This window comes from Thermobia domestica, chromosome 10 (assembly GCF_964235325.1).
Source record: "Thermobia domestica chromosome 10, izTheDome1.hap1.1, whole genome shotgun sequence".
In the NCBI taxonomy this organism is placed as follows: Eukaryota; Metazoa; Arthropoda; class Insecta; order Zygentoma; family Lepismatidae; genus Thermobia; species Thermobia domestica.
Window position 1 is genome coordinate 120,325,360 of NC_137463.1, and position 20,267 is coordinate 120,345,626.

At 34.0% G+C, this 20,267-nt stretch overlaps 1 protein-coding gene across 2 annotated transcripts in view; it reads right to left on the reverse strand.

Moving 5' to 3' along the window:
* pasi2 (Protein) overlaps positions 1-10,748 on the reverse strand; it is a 52,708-nt gene extending 41,960 nt beyond the window's left edge. The window contains exons 1-2 of one of the 2 annotated variants that reach the window (XM_081728513.1): positions 10,642-10,748; positions 3,719-3,924 (exon numbers count right to left, since the gene is read on the reverse strand). In XM_081728513.1, the coding sequence (XP_081584639.1) occupies positions 3,719-3,919 (201 nt within the window). In that variant the 5' untranslated portion in view covers positions 3,920-3,924; positions 10,642-10,748. The other variant, XM_081728512.1, reaches the window with a different exon arrangement.
* Positions 10,749-20,267: the final 9,519 nt, after the last annotated feature.

Here is a 20,267-nt window from a genome sequence, read left to right on the forward strand (position 1 = left end):
CAAATGCAATTCCTGTAGCTTTCTTAATTCCACGGGAAAACAACCACTACGTACTCATGGAACGACAAATATTTTATGGCACCAGTTTTACTCTATGAACCAATAATGTATACAAAACTTTATATTTGCAAATGAAACTATATACGTTAATGGGTAATATCAAAAAAGTGGGGGCAACTGCCCCCCTAATCACCACAAATGACTCCTACAATATAACTATTTATTTTACACTGGAAAATATTTGTGTCGTATAAGACATTTTGAGACATTTATTTTATAAAACACGAATTATATATCTTTGTTTTAAATTAATATATTTTGTGTTCATATTTGGCGAACATCACTGAGACTCCTGGGATGTTTCGATCTAAATTTGTTCTTTCGTCTGTCTGTACCACACATACTACAGGGTACCACTTTCGGTCTTTTAAGTTTAAATTTTCAGGATACAAGCACAAGATACACTACATTTTCTGTATAGATTTTGGCGGCATACCAACGTAACATTTCAAAATGGCGGCCATTCTTTTTTCAAAATAGCGGATATCCACGCTACAAAGTGTAATTTTTCGTCTTTTAAGTTGACATGTTCAGAGTAGAAGCACGAGACACTCTAAATTAGCTGTATATACTTTGGTAGCGATCTAACGTAAAATTTCAAAATGGCGGCCGTTTTTTCAAAACTGCAGTGAATAGAAAATTGTTGTGACAATTGTGACAATGATAATCTTGAAATATAAGTCACATTTTAACACTTTTACACCAAAAACATTGAAATATTTCGGAAAAACCCAATTAAACCCGAAAATACTCGAAAAAACCCACATGGGCCCAGGTGGGTTGGGCTTTTTCAAAAAAAAAAAAAAAAACGGGTTTTTTCAAACCCTGGAATAGGTACGAGAGAAGAAATATTTCTCAATCTTGTTTGATTATATATAAATAGGAAACTTCTTATATATATATATATATATATATATATATATATATATATATATATATATATATATATATATAGGGATGCTACTCCTCGGAAAAGAAAACAATTTGCAACCGACAATGTCTTGTGGGTCGCGTTTAAACAAACAAGAATGAAAACTGCGCGTACCCCAAATGAACCGTAGCAAAAAAGAAAAAAACAGAACGAACATGTGGTCCAATATGTTATTTACAGAATGCCTACGAAACTCTCGCTGGCGGATTTTGTTGGATTACACGTGTTCGTTCACTACCTCTCCACGTCATTTTCTTTTTTCTTTTTTTTTTCAATATTGCGCAAGTAAAAACTACTAAAATTTATGCGTAGATATTTAGTACCGTACCTAGAAAATACTCTTTATAGTCGTCATATTCATCTCTGTTAAGGAATACATCTTCTGATCATTTAAGTCGTTGTAGTAATTGCTGTTAGGTGCTACAGGATACGTGGTGAGTAACTCAAATCTACAGCTTTTTACCTTGTATCATGAAGAAGTTGTACTTTAATCAAACATTTTATTTTGCACTGGCATTTTTTTCATCATGATCATCATCATAGGTATTCTGCCATTATTGGCAGATCCTTGCCGCAACTGACAAACTTCCATGCTCAACCGTCTTCCGCTAACCTCTTCTTCTTCTCGTCCAAGTTTTATGTTTTAATATCGTCCATCAATCGTAGCCTCCTTTTTTTTCCTGCCACCATACCCTCTAGTACGTCACTCATGATGCAGTTCCTTCTTAGCCAATGTCCTAGCCAGTTTCTCTTCTTCTCAATATCTTAAATTATGCTTTTTTCTCCCCCACCATTTCAAACATTCTCTCAGTCGTTTTCAGCTCGAACCCAACTAATTCTAACCATTCTTCTCCAAACCCACATTTGCCAATGACTTCTAAAAATTGCTTACTCAACACATATGGAACGACTCTTGTCTACCTACGGAACCTTTCTAAAAAAAGTAAAATAATCTCACTTCTTAAAGTAGGATCCACAGTAGTAGTTGTATTAATGATATTAACTAGTTGTTCTTAATAGCGTAAAATTGGGATGAAATTCCTGATAACTGAATTTCACTATTACAAGTAAAACCGTTACTACTGAAAGTAAAAATGAAAATGAAATCTTTAAGTTTTACGTCCCACGGTTATGTGGTTAGGCTAAAGGAGACGGTGATGATGAGAGATGAATGAAATGGTGGAATGAAGAAAGTGGGAAGAAACGGGAGAACCCCGAGAAAACCCACGAGCACGGTGTTTGTCCACCACAAAGTCCACACGGCGCGAGCTGGGATCTGCTACTGAAAGTGCATTAAGTTACATTATACAATACAGGGTTATCAACAGTGGTATAGTTCACTTAGAAATGTTAGTTCTCTGAAAGGACTCACGCTGAGGAAGGCAATAACCATTTGCGGAAACGTTCACGGTGACATTTATAATCTGGGTCTTGTTTAGTAAGCATAGCTTTAGAGTTTATATTACATTTCTTTCGCAAGGCTCCATAGAACCATAAGCAGAAACCTTCACAATGTGTTTAGTTTAGCAACTTTCAGAAGTTACCAAACGGTGTCAAGCACACTCCGAAATTGTTTGATTAAAGAATAACTATTTCGTGATACACGGTAAAACTGAGTATTCTAATTAAGATATTACAGATTTAGACGACGAACTGAATAAAAATGAAGACAACCTCAAAACAATTCCTTAATTTACTAAGATTATGATTTCTAGAAAATTATACACAGAAAACATATTATTCCTTGATTTCTGCAAAATTTTGAAAAATGTGAAGAAAGTAGGGATGAGGTAACTCTCTACAACAATAATATTACTTACATGACTAAAATACACAGCAGATCGAAGGCAAGACTGAGACAATCAAGCATTGACGTGACCGAACTTAAAGACAAAATTCCTATTCCAAAATGGATACCACATATCATTCATCACATCAGTACGTCATTACAAACAGGCGGATGTTAGGTAAAATAAGACAGTGGGACAATTGTCTAAAAGTGCAAATGTACCAATCCATATGAATATATATAGTATGTTTCTGTTACATCCGTGTAAATAGAAAGGTCGCTTTCGATTTTCTTTTTCAATATGTTGTACGGCCAGATCTCTTGAAAACTTACTTCACTATCACATGGAATCACAATTATTTCCTTTGACGGAGTAGCAAAATAAACTAAAATATAATTAACTTAACTACTCATCTAAAAGTAATAATTTACCAACTCACCTGAAAGAATTAATAATTTCTTTCTTTGGATTGTGTATAATGCGTGTTATAAAACTTCGGATTGATGTGTAAAGTGAGACTATGCTCTAATAATTATTACATATATATATATGGAAAGAATTTCATTCTTCTTTCTTTAGTAGAAGTTCTCTACAAATAATGACCAGGTATGGATGTTTAAATGGAATTCAAGATTAATACTTCATTAATTAATATGCATCTTATCAGTTCATTTAGTAACGATCACGTTCGTTTACAGATTATTTGAACGTGCGGTACAATTTCAGTTTTTGTATGTCATTTGATGTTTATCTTCATTATTTCGCGTAAAATTTTAATGCCTAAGCCTGTACATCGCGTCTCTAGTCATTATCTTGTAGTTTTAGAATGAGATCCTAACAGGGAAATATTAAACAAAATAGCTTTGTCCAGCCAACATAGTTAATATAGCCGTCTGATCATTTAAGCATATACTTGTTACCATGTACTAATACTTACTAACGAGAAAAATCCCATAACAAGAGATCCCCTCTGAATATCAGTTACAACTGCATCTTGTAAAATTGGCCTTCTATACCATGGAATCTTCAATGATTTAATGGACCGCGATGCCCTTAAGTTGGCCGATGATCGTGAAGTAGTTGCATGAGAATATACAGATGACGTGCCAATGCTTGGAGTTCTTTTCTCGTAACTCATTGTAACTGAAAAAAAAAAAAAAAAAAGTTAATTACCTTTAACGTTATAAGACATAATTTACCTAGTTGATGCTTCTCCATAAACAAACTGGGTGAATTATAGAAATATATATGTACAAACCATTTAATTCTCACTTAATTCCATAATGGCTAACCTAAACTTCTACACGTATTTCTTTTTCTGCAGTTGCAGCAAGAAAGGAACATTCACGAATGTATATGAACTGTAGAAAGAAAAAAGCTAAATAACTTAAGTGTTTCTGATGGCCTATTCTAGTTGAATGCTGAAATTTTCTAACCTCTAAGCAACAGTCGCAAGCAAGTCCTTATGATATGGTTAAGTTTGTTATGTGGAAATAACAGAACTGTAAACAGCAAGTAACATTAAAGGTATGATCTCCATGTAAAACAGACCTATGTGAAGATAGAAGTTCTACATTTTGAGAGTTCGTTATATAGAGGAGATGTAGTCAGCATTACAGTTTAGCTGCCTTAACTCCTCAGGTCTCACTGCACAAAATCTGGATAAGCCCCTGAGCCTGAGGTGAGGATAGAACAAGAAAATAAATTCCGCCTTACAGTGGAATGAATCCAGGCCATTTGGCTGGTAAGTAGACACTACCATATCTCTAAACACTCAACCTTAACCTAGCAACATAATGTAATATCTACTTTGTAAGAGGCAGAAGACCACATTAAGAGGAGTGTCAAGTAGATATTAATATTTACGAGTGAATGTATATTATTGTGAAGCCCCCATATAATAGTCACTTTTTTAATAATACCTTACTTCGTATAGAAATTAAAATATTTATTGATATTGAAGTTAGACGCATGTGAAGAACTTATTGTAGAATATGGTTTAAACCTGTAATCCTTGAAATGGAAAATCGCTTAAGTATCTGAATATTGCATCCAGCTTCTAGGAATACAAAACGAAGTTAGAACTATTTTTATATTGATTATTCATCTATTCAGTATGAAGCGGAACTAAGAAAATTCATTATATTTGAAGACAAGTGTCTACATGCTTAATGGACCTCAAGGAAGTAACGAAATAAATATAAAAGCAACCGGTAAGGCAACGCAAAAATCTAAACACAGGAAGTTCGAAACAGAGCTTTCTCTGAAAATGGGTCGAAAAGCCAATTTCGGACAAGACAAAGGACATTTCACTTCCAGTGTAAATGAACCAAGAAATCTTCTCTCAGGGCACCCGCGCTAGACAAAGGTTATCAGAATAGTAAAATGCCACTGTGTTATAACAGTTCAAAAACAAAATCAACTAAAATGAAAGCAAAAAGCAATGAAAGACATAATAGAAACTAATTCCACCTCGAGCGGTACAGAAGCAAGGGAGAAGGTACTAATATGACCTGACGTAATCCATCCTACTTTCAGAGATTTTATTCCAAAAGTATAACTAACACATGACTGTCCCACTACTGTCATACCTGACTTCTACATATGCACGTCAAAAATTATAAATCAAAATCACAGCACTATTTTGCAGTCACACAATCAAATAAACACAAAACGCATGGCTAATTTAAATTTCCGAAATGTGTTTCGTAACTTGCTTTGTAAATATGGATGGCTGAACCAGTATCATCGAGCAAAGACAGAACACCGGAGAGAGTTCAAGTGTCAGGGCACCTTTTCAAATCAATGGTACTTAAAATACCTTATAAAATGTAAAGTTTTTCCTCTTGCAAAGAAGTGATGCTTTCACATTATTTGTTACTGTTATTTATTCACATGTTCATAATAATAACATAAAATAACTTCAGAAACTAAGTTGACACAGGATTACAAGTATTCACTTGGACTAATTTGATATACGTCTATTACTTAGTATCTCGAGCTTCCTCCAAGTGGGCTTTGTAGTAAGCAAACACCGTATGCGTAGGTTCTCTCGTTTTCTCCCACTTTCGTTCGCAATTGCACCATTATCATTCACCTCATCATCACCGGATCCGTTAGCCTAGATGCATTATCGTGGAACATTAAATTACAAAAAATACTTAATGATTGCCGAAATTTTCAATGGAAACTTTCTTCCTCAGCGGCGTATTCTTAAAGCTGAGTAATATCAAGAAGAGTTTCAGAGTGGTTCTGTCAAAGTTCAAAAAAGAAAAAGCAATTTGTGTTGCTGACAAAATATACAATAGTTATGTAAATAAAATATTTTGAGTTTTGTTCCGCAGATTGAGCCAAATTATCCTATTCTATTTTATGCTGTAAAAATATTGGCTTACATCTGCCGAATATATATATTTCAACCAAATAGTCTATAGTTTCACATTTTACACATGCTCTACTGTAATAACAAGACAAAGGACATTTCACTTCCAGTGTAAATGAACCAAGAAATCTTCTCTCAGGGCACCCGCGCTAGACAAAGTACAACAATAATAATACCGCTAATAATAATAATAGTAATAGTAATAGTAATAATAATAATAATAATAATAATAATAATAATAATAATAATAATAATAAACAAGTATTTAAAAGAATATCTTCAAAGGTGTCGACAAAACTACGTACACTGTACTACTTCGTTTTTTCCATGGTGCACCCCAAATTTAAAGGAATCAACTTGAAAATAATAATAATGAAACTGGCGGTACGTGACGTTTGGGCGCGAGTTAAATTAAAAAGTCATTATGTTAGGCGCTGAGTACTAAGTTCGAATCAAAATATCACAAGGTGTCTACTGTAGTAGAAATCCTTGAAGTATACCGGATTTTGTTTTACATACTAGAACTGGAATTTCAAAATTCTAAAAACTGAATTAACAATTAAATTTTGTAAATTTAAGTTTCAACCAAAGTTAAGTGTGCTTTTTATTTCATAACTTTTCAAGCCAAAGGTAAGTAGACCAGACTACATATGATTGACTGCATTACATACATAATAAGCCTATTCCATTAAAATACTTAAAGCAGGCATTCTACTGTAGTTATGCAATAGGTGTGAATGTCAAACACATTTCTAGTGGCTAAATGATCAATATATGTACACTTAACTACTATTTTTCACTTTGAAATCGTTCTTTTTTTCCTTTCGCCACTTTCTTTAATGCAGATTAAATGCTTACAATCGGACGAAGAAAAAAAGTGTGTTAAGTTTTGATTTTTATATTGGAATGTTAATAAAAAAAAAAAAGTGATACCAGAAACACGGCATACTGCAGTTCCTAAGCTCAATGTCTTAGACACCCTGTATTAACATCTTTCCCTCAACTCGATTAGGATTTAGGAATTTTAGATTTCTGGGCTCTCGGCATCTAAGGCCATTTAGCCCGTCACGTTTGAGGGAGCACACTATCCGGGGAAAAGGAAGGAAGGAAGGGCTTGGACCTATAAATTAGGTACCACCCCGGCATTTGCCTGGTGTGAATGAGGAAAACCCAGGAAAACCTCATTCAGGGTGACTAGCTTGAAAGAGCGTGTTACACTTTTTCGACCGAGTGCCCCCACCGGTAATCCAATCCGGTACCGCTCGCACCGAAGGCGAGAGCGTTAGCGACTACGCTACGCGAGGCTACTACTCTCAACTCGAGTGCGCGGAAATCTTTTATTGGTAGTTCTTTATTGGACTTAAGGAAGAGAAGAGTTTGGCAAACGTAATACGAAAGGAAACGAATTTTAATATTCATAAGTATGTAATTATTAACTTTTTAAAAAAATGCAAAAATTAAATCAATATGTTTTAATTAACATTAGGAAAATTATCAACAGTTAGTCTGATTCCTTCATTTCCTAGCTTTCTTATATAATACAAAAATTAGATCAACACTAGACCAGAAGTACAAGAATCGTGAACAAGCAAAAAATCAATCCATGACGAGGTTAGGCAACAAATGCCACAAATGCATTAAACTATTTAATTTAAATGAATAAATAAGATAGAGACGGAAAATATACAGATAAATGAGGTGAGATAAAGATAGAAGTGTAGGAAATGTGTATATATATATATCTTGATTCGCGCTTAGTTTTCAGTGCCTAGCTTACTTTACTTGTCGTAAATCGTGATTTTTACTATGTACCTCGCGCCCAAACGTCTGAGGTCCAAACGGCAGCGCCGAAACGTCCTGTCCCGGAAACTTTAAACTCGTATCAAACATGGTGACGGGAGCAAACAGTCTCCATGCTGATATTCATTAAACGTATAATAAACCAATCACATCGAATGACCCATTTACAATGAGATATCTTTGTAAACGACGAAATAAAACATTTAACGCAGGAGAAAATAAAATGTAAAGATATGTGGTATTCTAGAACATGAGTGGAAATTCAAAGCTGAAAATACCTCTATTAATTACCACCATATCATAAGGGGAAAAAATTGCACTGGTCGACACTTATTTATTATATTATTACACTCATTTGGTAGAGTTGAAGTTCAGGAGAGCCAGAGCAAGCTAATACATAATTGTTAGTTATATTTACAACTTAACCTAATGTGTTACTAACTAGCATTGTATTAGCAAGTTTTCGTTAGTAATTTGTTATGGTGTTTTGGAACACAAATGTGCAAGCAACGAAAATATATCGGGATATAACGTCCTTAGTAACGAATAATCCAATAGGTAAAATAAGAGGGTATTTTTCCTTTTTCTTTTTTATAATACCATATACAGTTTTGCGCTGCGCTATCATTACTTGTGTATACTCACTGTCGCTGATGCGCCTCGTCCGTACGGATGTACCCCGTGCGAGTTCCCCTGCTACATGCCTGCTTTTAGTCGGTTAGACAGCATTCGCGCCTTTTAGAGGTCACCTAGTACAAGTTGGGGCATTTATTCCGAAGTTGGACGTCCGCTTTCGCCACGTTTCTTCGCTGTCATCCTTTCCACATTTTCAGCAATTTGTTATTGCTCTTCACAAACTTTTGAAAGATTTTGCTCGTTATCAATGTATTGCATCACAAATGTTAAAACTGTCAATTCACATCCTTTGTACAGCCGCTATGTTGATAACATAAATGCCCGTTACTTTCTCACAATGCATCTGTTCAGTTACCTTGCGCCAAGTAGTTCCCTCCGCTCGCCGTATAGTCTCATGTTTATAACCGCTTATAGCTATATAACAAACAGATTTTTCGAGATCCTTATATATTATCAAGCACATAAACGATAAAATTATCCATATCTTCCCTGTATATTTTCAAAATTTCACTGGAAACGGACGTCTAACTTTGGAACTTAACCCCGAATTGGTTAGTGCCTTTTGCACATCAGTTCTAACCGTGAACGTACACTGAAGCAGTACTAAAGTGAACCTGGACAGAAGACTGCAAGTCCACATCCCAAAAATAATCCTTTAAGACAGTCATTTTATTGAGAAAAAAAAAGTAGGGTCTACATGTAATGACTGTATCTATGGATCCATACAAAAAAAAAAAAAAAAAGCCTGAAATTAATACCATAGAAACTACTCCTTAACATGCACTCACACATTTTTTAACTATTTTATTTTCTATGACGAACTATTTTCAATCTGCACCGACACAAACTTGTGTGCTATCCCATTGTATGAAGCCATACTTATATTCATGAAATATGATTTCATTCTTTAACAGCAAATGCACTTTTACTGCCTTCGGCAGTGGTTCTTAAGTGAGAAGTTGCATTAATGGGTGCAGATTCACTTTAGAACTGCTGCGTATTAAGCAGAACACAAACCAACTTGTGCTACGTGCCTACTAGAGAGCACCAATGCTATCTAATGAAGTCAACGCAATAGAACAGGAGGGAGAAGTGCGTCTGTGGGGTGAAGGCGCGTCAGCGATGATGAGAGTGCGCGTAATACATATATAACGTAATTCATCTTCCATTGGAAATTTTCACAATCTTTCTTCTTTTGGGGTATGTTTAGTACAAGGGGTCCAGAAACGCGTAAAAAACACACAATTTACAGGAAAAATGATTGATGCAAGTATTTAGACGTAACATAACGTAACCAAATCTATTCGAACCTAACATAAACTAACGTCAGCTAACCTAAACTAACGTAATATTAGTAGAAATAAGCGAAATTCTATCATTTTTTGGAAAATTATGCGGGACCCGTACACTAATATATAAACTAACCTAACGTAACCTAAACTAGCCTAACCTAACTTAAACTAACCATCCCTACCCTAAACTAACCGAATGTGAACAGAAATTACCAACATTGTAACATTTTTTAGAGAAAAGAGCTGGACCCCTTCTATTTTATGTACGTCTTTACCACCAATTTATTTTTTAACTTCAAGTTTGACTTGTAAGAAGTTATCGGTGCAAGTAAATGTATCGCACTGTACAAAGGAACATTTACTGTTCTAAATTTACAGTATTGATATTTCGCACATTACAGAATACACGCACAGACGACCGTATAAATAACACGCCTTTTTACTTTATTATTCTTATTATTATTACTCAAATAGAAATTAAAAAGCATGAGATTTCACCACACCCACAAAAATACAGAACAGCTTTTATTTGCCATACCTGTGTATTATTATATATATATTTTAATATCTACGGACAAACTATAATGATCACGTTTAGTGAATAAAACAGTTATATCGTAGGCACAACCATTGTAGAAAACAGTGAATAACTCTTCACAATTAACAACTTCCGCGTAAATTTGTAAATAATACAATTTACATTACACACCCTGATGTTTTCGATTTCACTTAATATAAAGAATGACCTACCCAACAAATCTTAGTAACCTCAAAAAGCTACCCAAAAGGTGTAGCAAAGGCAAATCTAATTGGCTGCTGCAAATATAGTACATATGATTGGTTGGCAGTACCGGAAAAGTTTTGAAATAGAGCATTGTTACATGAAACAAAACAAGCAAAATAGAAAACTGTACCGTTGCGTTGGATTTCAATACAATATTTGGATGCCATATGTAGGGAATTTCCAACAATATGGCTACTCCATACAAGCCATCGCAAAAAAAATGAGCAGTGTAAAGGAACGCAAAATACCCAAAACTCAATTGTAACTTCTATGCATATTATTGCAAATTAAACAGCAAATTTTGCGTTACGTTGATAAGTTCACTAACGAATGGTTGTACTTTCAATGTTATGAGTGTCAGAAGTCTAAAGCTAGTAGATAGGTAAAGATAGATATGTTTTGAAATTACAGCAAAAAAATCACACCAGTAGTTTTTTTTTTAACGGAATATGGTTCTGTTGCCTAATTGTCTCAAAAAAAAAATTTGAAAATAGCAACGCAAATAATATAATTAGTAAATATAATTGTTATAAGACTCCCTGAAACTATCACACATATTGGGCTACATTGAAATAACTACTCTTTTGCCTCCACTTCCCCATGACTTTCCTGTCTCATACGGTCTGATTTAGTGCAGACTCAACTGCCTCTTATGACAATAGTTTTAATATAAATAAATGAGTAAAACAACGAAAAATTGAACGAAAAATTTCTAGCTCTCGGTACTCCCTCAATAGGTTCTAGTCTTTATTAATTTTTTGGTCATATTTGATAAAATTATATATATATATATATATATATATATATATATATACATATATATATATATATATATATATATATATATATATATATATATATATATATATATATATATATATGGCGGATCCAAGGAGGCTATAGAGGCTACAGCCCATCCTTGATGCTCAGGTATACGCTCGATAAAATGGGCTCTTCAATCCTGCTTTACACTGGAGCAAACGACAAACCATGGTTTAGCCCCTCCCTTCATCATATTCTGGATCCGCCACTATATATATATATATATATATATATATATATATATATATATATATATATATATATATATATATATATATATATATATATTCCACAGATTTTTCAAAATATGTATTGCAACTAAATTCAGGTTTTCCCCTTTTTTGTTTATTTCCTATGATTCTGTAACTTAAATCTCATCATGTTTTATTTAATCCGTAAATTCCTTCATTTTGTTATTTGGAATATAAATGTTACAGTTCCAAAATTTGTGAATAAGTGTGTGATTTCTCTATAGTTGAATTTATCATGATCTTACATACATGATCTTTAAATGTGACTTAAAAGATCCATGGATTGAAGTGTATTCCATTAATTCTTTACTTATATCTTGCATGAATTTTCTCTTCTTTTAAACTTTAAATAACATTCTTGGCCGTTTCTCCTTTTAACGCTGATCTCAAGTTAAAATCCTCATTATTCAACATATTTCACTATCAGTTAATACACAAGAAATAATATATGTTGTGTCTTTTCCTTTAGTTTTTTTCTTTCTATTAGTGGTATATTATCGGATGTATGTCTGATCATGTTTCTTCCAATATACTTAGGTATTAACCTTCATTAAAAAAAAAAAAAAAAAAAAAAGATTTACACATTTACCTTTTAAGTCTCTTCCTTCATCAAATTTAACTTAATTGCGTATGAATGGCTACGTTGTCCACGGACAACGTATTAAAATTATCTTTATTCTTGTATGAAGAGTGAGAGTTTTAATACTAATATGTTTTTGGAAAACTTCAAGAATATATAATGATTCAAATAGATTCCTAAGAGCTCTAAAAATAATTTACGATTAAGTAAGAACCCTCTGCTTCCTTAAAGGTTAAGCTACTTTACTATATGGCAAAACAACCTTTCCTAAATTTGAACACACATTTCTCTATTCAAACTTTACTTTTCTTTCATATCTGTTTGATTATGTCTTTATTACTTAATTCACGTTGTCACTGGAACGCTTAATGTTTAGTTCAATCTTCCAAAACTAGTGTCCATAACTATAAATGGTTAAAGTTCACTTACTTCTTGGTCTGAATACATACAAGCATAATATTAATTAACTTAAATGGACGATGCTAAGGAAAGCGTACGCAGCACACTGAAAGAAATCAAAGTTGCATTATATCGAGTAGTAATTTTTATCAAAAATAATATACACGCGAACCCAGAGGTCGCGATACTTGTTTACAATTATAAAGGAAAGAGAATGAACTTGTTCTTTTTCCAGTTCAATAATATAGGAGTTAGCATCAAAAAGGGAGCGTATACAAAATGGCAACTTTCAGGAAAGAAGTTTTAAAGATTTTCATGGAATGTATTGATGTACCTCTATTTCAAAATAATTAATTAATTCAAAGATTTTACACAGAATGGTACAAAAAAAAAAACACGTCGGTTTTTTAAAAGTGTTCTTCATAAAAATGACAATCATGGATGCACCTTCAAAATCCAATATGTGCTAAATTCACAATTTTATGAAGAGGTGAAAGATGAATGCATTGCTTTCATTGCTTATCGGGCGTCAGGGAAAAAGAAAACAGATATGTGCAGCTGCTGTGGGTGCAGTATTGTTACTATTTTATCATAAAATGTACTATATGTCTTAGAAAACTATATCAACAATTTGACCGCAACATCACAAGGTGGATTTTGATTTATGACATAATTACCCCTTAAATAAACGATATCGTATAAGGGTGTTGATAGGAATATGATCTATATCAAAATGCTCCTGCCCAGATATATCAGTAACATTCATAATTTGAGCAAGAACTGGACACGGCGCTTTTTCAAGGCACAGCAACGATATATCGGTGTGCGCCCTTATTGGACCTATCTCTTCAACTCAACCAGGCAATTAAACGATTCGCTCATTAGGACGACTCATCTATTAGAATCTACAACTAAAATCCTAATAATTACAGAGCCGTCTGCTAGGTCATAGGGAGAATATAATTCTAAATAATTCTGATTTCATATGATCAGCTGTACAGCCAAGTAGAAATAGGAATTATCAACCTACTCTCAGACATTATGGGGAAACTGAAAAAGAGTAGAATTGATATTCCGGGTTCTACTTAAATTTGACCAGAATCGGAGATTTAACAACCGAATCTGATGCACGACATGAACTCTCTTACTTCTGTCATAAACCATTTGTGTCCTTCAAAAAATGCAGCCTTTCCAAAACTAGAAAGAATGAAAATAAACTTAGAATCCTTATACAAGGATCATTATTGGCCTTAGAGAGAGATCGCGAGGAAAAGTAAAATATGAAATGAAAGAGAAAGTTATAAAAATAATTATTCACAATTCCTAAGAGCAGCAACTAAAACGCATGTTACAAATATATACAAAATAAACATTAGAGATAAATTCCGAATCTTTGCTGTTAATAATATAGATATGTTGTTAATAGTAAAGCAACTAAAATGATTTGCTATTTTACTTCCTTTTAAGAAAAGAAGGAAATACTACAGAAGCATTTGAAAAATATTATAAGAAATATAAATGTAATATATATAAATGTGTAACTATACCAGCTAAACAAATGTACAACGAAAACAGTACAGTATTCGGCTAATAAGACGAAAGCGATGTGGACATTAGTAAATAAGGAAGCTTGAGTTTCAGGTTGTTAAATTGTTTTCTTTTTTTCTTTTTCTACATTTCACAAAAGCCGTAATAAACAGAAAATATGTATAAAAAGTACGTTTTACAACGATAAACTGGTTCCTTTTAATTATTAACTTGAGCCATTAAAATTGACGACAACTTCTATGCAATCCCTTCCATTTATTTATATCTTTCTATCTGTTGTCCTGACAACGACGTCTCCAAAACTTTATTATTTTAACATATGAATATCTTTATATATTAACATTATCGACAATCGTATTATTATTTGAAACATTTCTTTCTCTTCTTCTGCAGCCAGCCTAGTACATATTTCGAATAACTTATGACCCAAAGTTACAAATATACAATAAATTACAAATATACAATACTGTTGTAGTTTGGCTGCGGGCATCACGTCTTTCGCGGGCCAACGGTTAGAGATTTTGATTTTCCCATATTGAGTAGACAGGATAAAATGTTGAACTCGACAATCTGCAATGCATATTAATGGCTCGTGAAAGAATGTAATTATAAAGAAATACCCAAAGATATATTTAAACTGCAGTTTCACATAACAACTTAGCCTTGATGCTTAAGTAATGCGTTAAACTTCCTTATATCTAAATGCTGCAACATCTCCACTAATACTACTTTTATCATTCATTTTCAACTATTTACTTTGACAATTTAGATTTGAATGCTCCTGACTATTATTTCTACATAATACTTTCTATTTTATTATGACCGAAACACGATTTTTACAATATTGGAACCGTATAAGTGTGCAATTTGCTGACAACATTTCACCCCAAGTTTCTCGACCCTGAATTAACAGCGATGTCTTAAAGTAGTGGGATAAGGGTTGGGCTCATATCCTGGTGGTCGCGGGTTCGATTCCTGTTGGGTAATTAAAGGAAACTTTTATAATTTGTAATATTGATACTTCCAATGTAAAATAACATGGAAAATATTTACTTTCTCTCAGTTTTAGTGTTGACATAGCTTCCTTCAATGCACTGGCCTTATGACATCAGCCTTATCAACCTTGATTCGTGCTGACTGGGAATGTAACGTGTTTAGGGAACAATTGATGAATACGTAAGGCATATCGTTAGTATAGATCAAACATACGAATGATTAAACACAAACGTTCCCCAGCAATTGCTTATAAGTTTTTACTACGAGTACTTCTTCCACTGCCACTGCTGCTAGAAATATTAATGTTTAAAGCAATTTACAATTTCAGATCCGTTCCATATCAAAAAATGACTTGAAATTCAATCAAAAACTTCATAAAATATAAAATATGTAGCCATGTCTCGACTTTCCAATATTATTATTATTATTATTATTATTATTATTAACAATACGTAAATACCATTTACGTAAACAATACCTTCCAATAAAGAAAATGTTGCCACGACGGGATACGAACCCGGTCTCCACTATACTAGTTTTATGCTTTACCACTCTTCTAACAATATGTCATACAAAGATTAAAAAATAAACTAATAGTTACGGAAGATAAAAATATAACTTTCTATTTCTACACGTGTTGATACAATTCAAAGATTGCGAAAATAGTGTCTGCCGTCTTTTCGTCTTTAAAAATTAGAAGTTATGATGAAGAAGAATATTAGTAATATAAATTGGAACCATCGTTAAAAACGATGAGGTAGCCTCAACTTGAAGAACGCTTCGTTTTATTTTCCTCAGTGACGAAGGTCTATATTACTTGTTTTTGAGTTAAGAAGGAAACCACGAGTAAGTCATTGTGACATTCACATGAGGAACGTCTCCTTATATAAGTGTTAGTATCATGTGTATATTCTTGCATGCAACGATTTCAACTAGGTTTAAGTTCCAGTTTAGGTGGAAGAGGAAATGACGAGGTAGGTAAGTGGTTAGCATATTGAACTTGTAATCGGCCGACATGGATTCAAATCCCGGCCAGGTTGAAACTTTTTCAAATATTTTAATATCAATTTCAATAGAGACTCAGTATGACAAGCATGATTTCCTCTCCAGAATGAAAACGATGTTGGAATGAGGAGAATTGGAGGTCTCTCAATGAAGGCAATCATTTACAAACTTATTTCCAGCAGTTGTTCTAGATTTGATATTTTCATCTACTTTCAAACATTTTTTCGGAAAGAAATCGAAATTTTTAGGCCCCTCTGGTCCAGGCCTCGGTTCACGTAGAGATGAGATTTTCTTTTTTAAAATACGTTGTTATGTTCTTAATACATGTGCAAAATTTCAATCACGTATCTTGAAAACTAAGGTCGGGAGAAATTTTTGAAAGTCTGAAGGTAAGCCATTTATATATTCACTTCAAAACTGTACTGCGTCATTAGTAATTGATCTAGACTCATCTTCAAACGCCATTTTCTTCAGTATAACGAGCCCTTTCCAACGGTACCACTCACATGTTTGTATCATACACCTGAACCGAAAAATTAGGGGGAAACCTGAATTTTGTTAGAAAAATCATGCCAAAACACTTTGCCCCTCGGGCCCGGGCCTGGGTTCACGTGAAGATCTGAAGTTTTTTTTTTTTTTTTTAAAGAAACCTACGTTGTTATGTACATAATTCGTGTGCAAAATTTCAATCTTGCATCTTGAAAACAAAGAGCTGAATAAATTGTTGAAAATCTGGATATAGGCCATATATATATTAAAAATTTATTGCGTCATTACTATTTGGCATAGAGGCATTGTTAAAACGCCATCTTCTTTAGTATAAGGAACCCTTTTGAACGGTGTCTCTCACATGTCTGTATCGTACATTTGAAAATCGGGAAAAACCGGAAATTTTTCTTTAAAAAATCACCCCTAGGAACACTTGCACCTCTCGGGCCCGGCTCCGGTTTCACGTAGAGATCTCAAAAATCTTCAGAAATACCCAAGGTGAACACGATCCGTATGCAAAGTTTCAAATTTGTATCTTGAAAACAAACGGCGTGAAAATTTTTTTGAAATTTGCCTTAAGAAAAAAGTCACGCACCTCCGTCCCAACTTGACGCCGCCAAGTTGACCATCCAGTTCCAAAACGCATCTGGGGGTGTTTTCTTGTCCATCCTTGACTTGACCAATAAAAAAACACCGGCTTAAATACCTGTTATAGAACTTAAATAAGCAGTCAAAGGCGATACTCCGCCATGGTAACAAAAGTTACCAAAAATCCCAAAGGGGTTAAGGTAGCATGAGCCCTCCTGCAGCTGTAAAATGGACGCCATATTTAATAAAGCTCGGCGCTAGAGAAACAATAATGTGCCTAAGTACGTGATCGGAGATGAGGAAAAAGGAGTTTTGTGTTTCTACGAGAAAACATGAGGCATTTTGTGTTGTATATATATATACCCGTACCTCTCTCTCTCTCTCTCTCTATATATATATATATATATATATATATATATATATATATATATATATATATATATATATAGATAGATAGATAGATATATATATATATATAGATAGATAGATAGATAGATAGATAGATATAGATAGATATAATGTTTTAAAGAAACATTTATTCTATAGTGGAACTGTTCGAGCACCAACGATCTCGACTCGGGTCGCTGTTCCCGGGTGTCGTGTCGTTATCCTGCAAGCGTATTCTAAATCTGTTCGAGCACCAACGGTCTCGATTCGAGTCGCTGTATTAGGGCGCCATGTATTCTATAACCGCTTTCCGGATCAATCTGTACAAAATTAGTTGGGCATTCACCGTTAAAATAAGAATGCAGAATAACTTCTTAGGGAATCATTTAAAGAAAAAAGTGAATATATATTGTTTGAAAGCTTTGTTTCATCTACTAGCTGCAATTCGAAATATTTTTTGTTTGAATGTTCTTGGTTTTTGTTCTCCTGAACATGTAGTAAGTTCATCGTTACCTAGACTTAGGAACTTTCCCGACCTGTAAAATTATCGAGAAGTTTCTAATTTTTAGAGTGTCTATCAGTAAACGGTATTTTCCCGCTTTTGCATGACATCCAGTGTATCCACTGCTTGCGCAAACTTTCATAATTCCGGTTTCATTGTGATGGTGCATAGATGAAGGTGTTAGTATATATATATATATATATATATATATATATATATATATATATATAATGTTTTAAGGCAACATTTATTCTATAGTGGAACTGTTCGATCAACAACGATCTCGACTCGGGTCGCTGTTTCCGGGTGTCGTTATCCTATAAGCGTATTCTAGATTGTTCGAGCACCAATGGTTTCGATTTGAGTCGCTGTATTAGGGACCCATTTATTCTATAACCGCTTTCAAGATCTACCACCCTTGTGTCCCACCAACGAGTACTTTCAAGAGACCTGAACTTACTTGGTTAAGACATCAAAGAACATTCCAAAAAGGGAACACAGACAACACAGACATTTTCCCACGTGGCCCTCAGGTCTCAATAACGGGATGAGCATCAAGCACCGAGAGTTTCGGATGTTTCGTCTCGAAATCCTCGCGGACATCCAAATGGTCGCTTAGACCACGACACACAAAAATATCATTCACACATGCAACGAAAACACATTAAATAAAATAACACTATGTTTATTTATTAAATGTACTATGTGTAAAGAAAAAAGAAAACGAAGAAGAAATAAACAATCACAACACTAAACACTGATATGGGTATAGACACTTGACTATTTCCACAAACAAAATTACGTTTCGCATTTCGTGAGATAATAGCATTTGTATCACGTATATATATGAATGAAAGATTATACTTGAGGGTTTCACCACAAATACTTTCCTCACACCACTCACTGATGTACGTGGGGTAACACTGTGGGGTAACACTAAAGTAATCCCACGATGCAAGTTCCCAGTTGCGGCGATACGTAAATATTAAACGAGGATGAACGCAGACAGTCGTAATATGTAAATTGGGACATTAGAGGACCCGTTTACTACTTATACGCACTGGATCAGTGGACCCGGGACTTCACTAAACCGCACTAGCCGCGATACCAGTTCTTGAGCGACCTCTAGACGTATGCCCCTTTACTTAATTGTGTACTTCTCATTTTAACGAGAATTTTGCTAGATTAGAGAAAAAAGTAGGCAAAAATGAAGAGAATTTTGCTCATTTTGAAGAGAACTTCGTGCAGCAAAAGAGTGAATTAGATCAGAAGTTAGACGCTATACAGGACGAGTTTCGTGAAAATAACCAGCAAATAAATTGCACTGAAAACAGAACAGCGGAATCTGAATCCCAATTGTAGACAGATATTCTTACTGAAAACAGAATACATGAATTGGAACGCAATTAGAGACATACACTTCTAGCAAAAATGAAGCACAGGAATTTGACAGCCATTCCTAACCAGCCTCGTAATAGGCACGATAATGATTCTGCTAATTCAGAATCCAATGACACCAGCACTAGTAGTAGTAGTGAAAATTCTGAAGTGAAGGTTGTATACAACAGAAGTCGTAAGCGTACTAAAATAGCTACTATCACAAACAACAAAGAGCAAAGGCACAAACGACATAATAGCTACAAAAATATGCATAGGTATCAAGATCAGTGTGTAAATAAGACGAAGCTTAAAGGGAATCAGAAACAAGACCGCACACGAAAAAATAACAGAAACAGAAGTAAACGTAAATTATGATCATTTAACCAGATCTATAAGAACAAATAAGACTTTAATGGCCACTTGCGTGATATCTGTAAGAATAGATCTGCACGTAGAAGTAATTATGTAGGAATAGACAAAACAATTGTAACTATCAGAATACGAATACGTAGTAACCATAGAAAAACTAAAAGAAAAAGGCAACTGAAAGTCGACATTGCCCACTAATTACTTGTGAGGTTTCAGGCGTCTCAAAGAGATATTGATAGATTTTTGCTTCAGGAAAGTGACGTATTTTATTTGTTT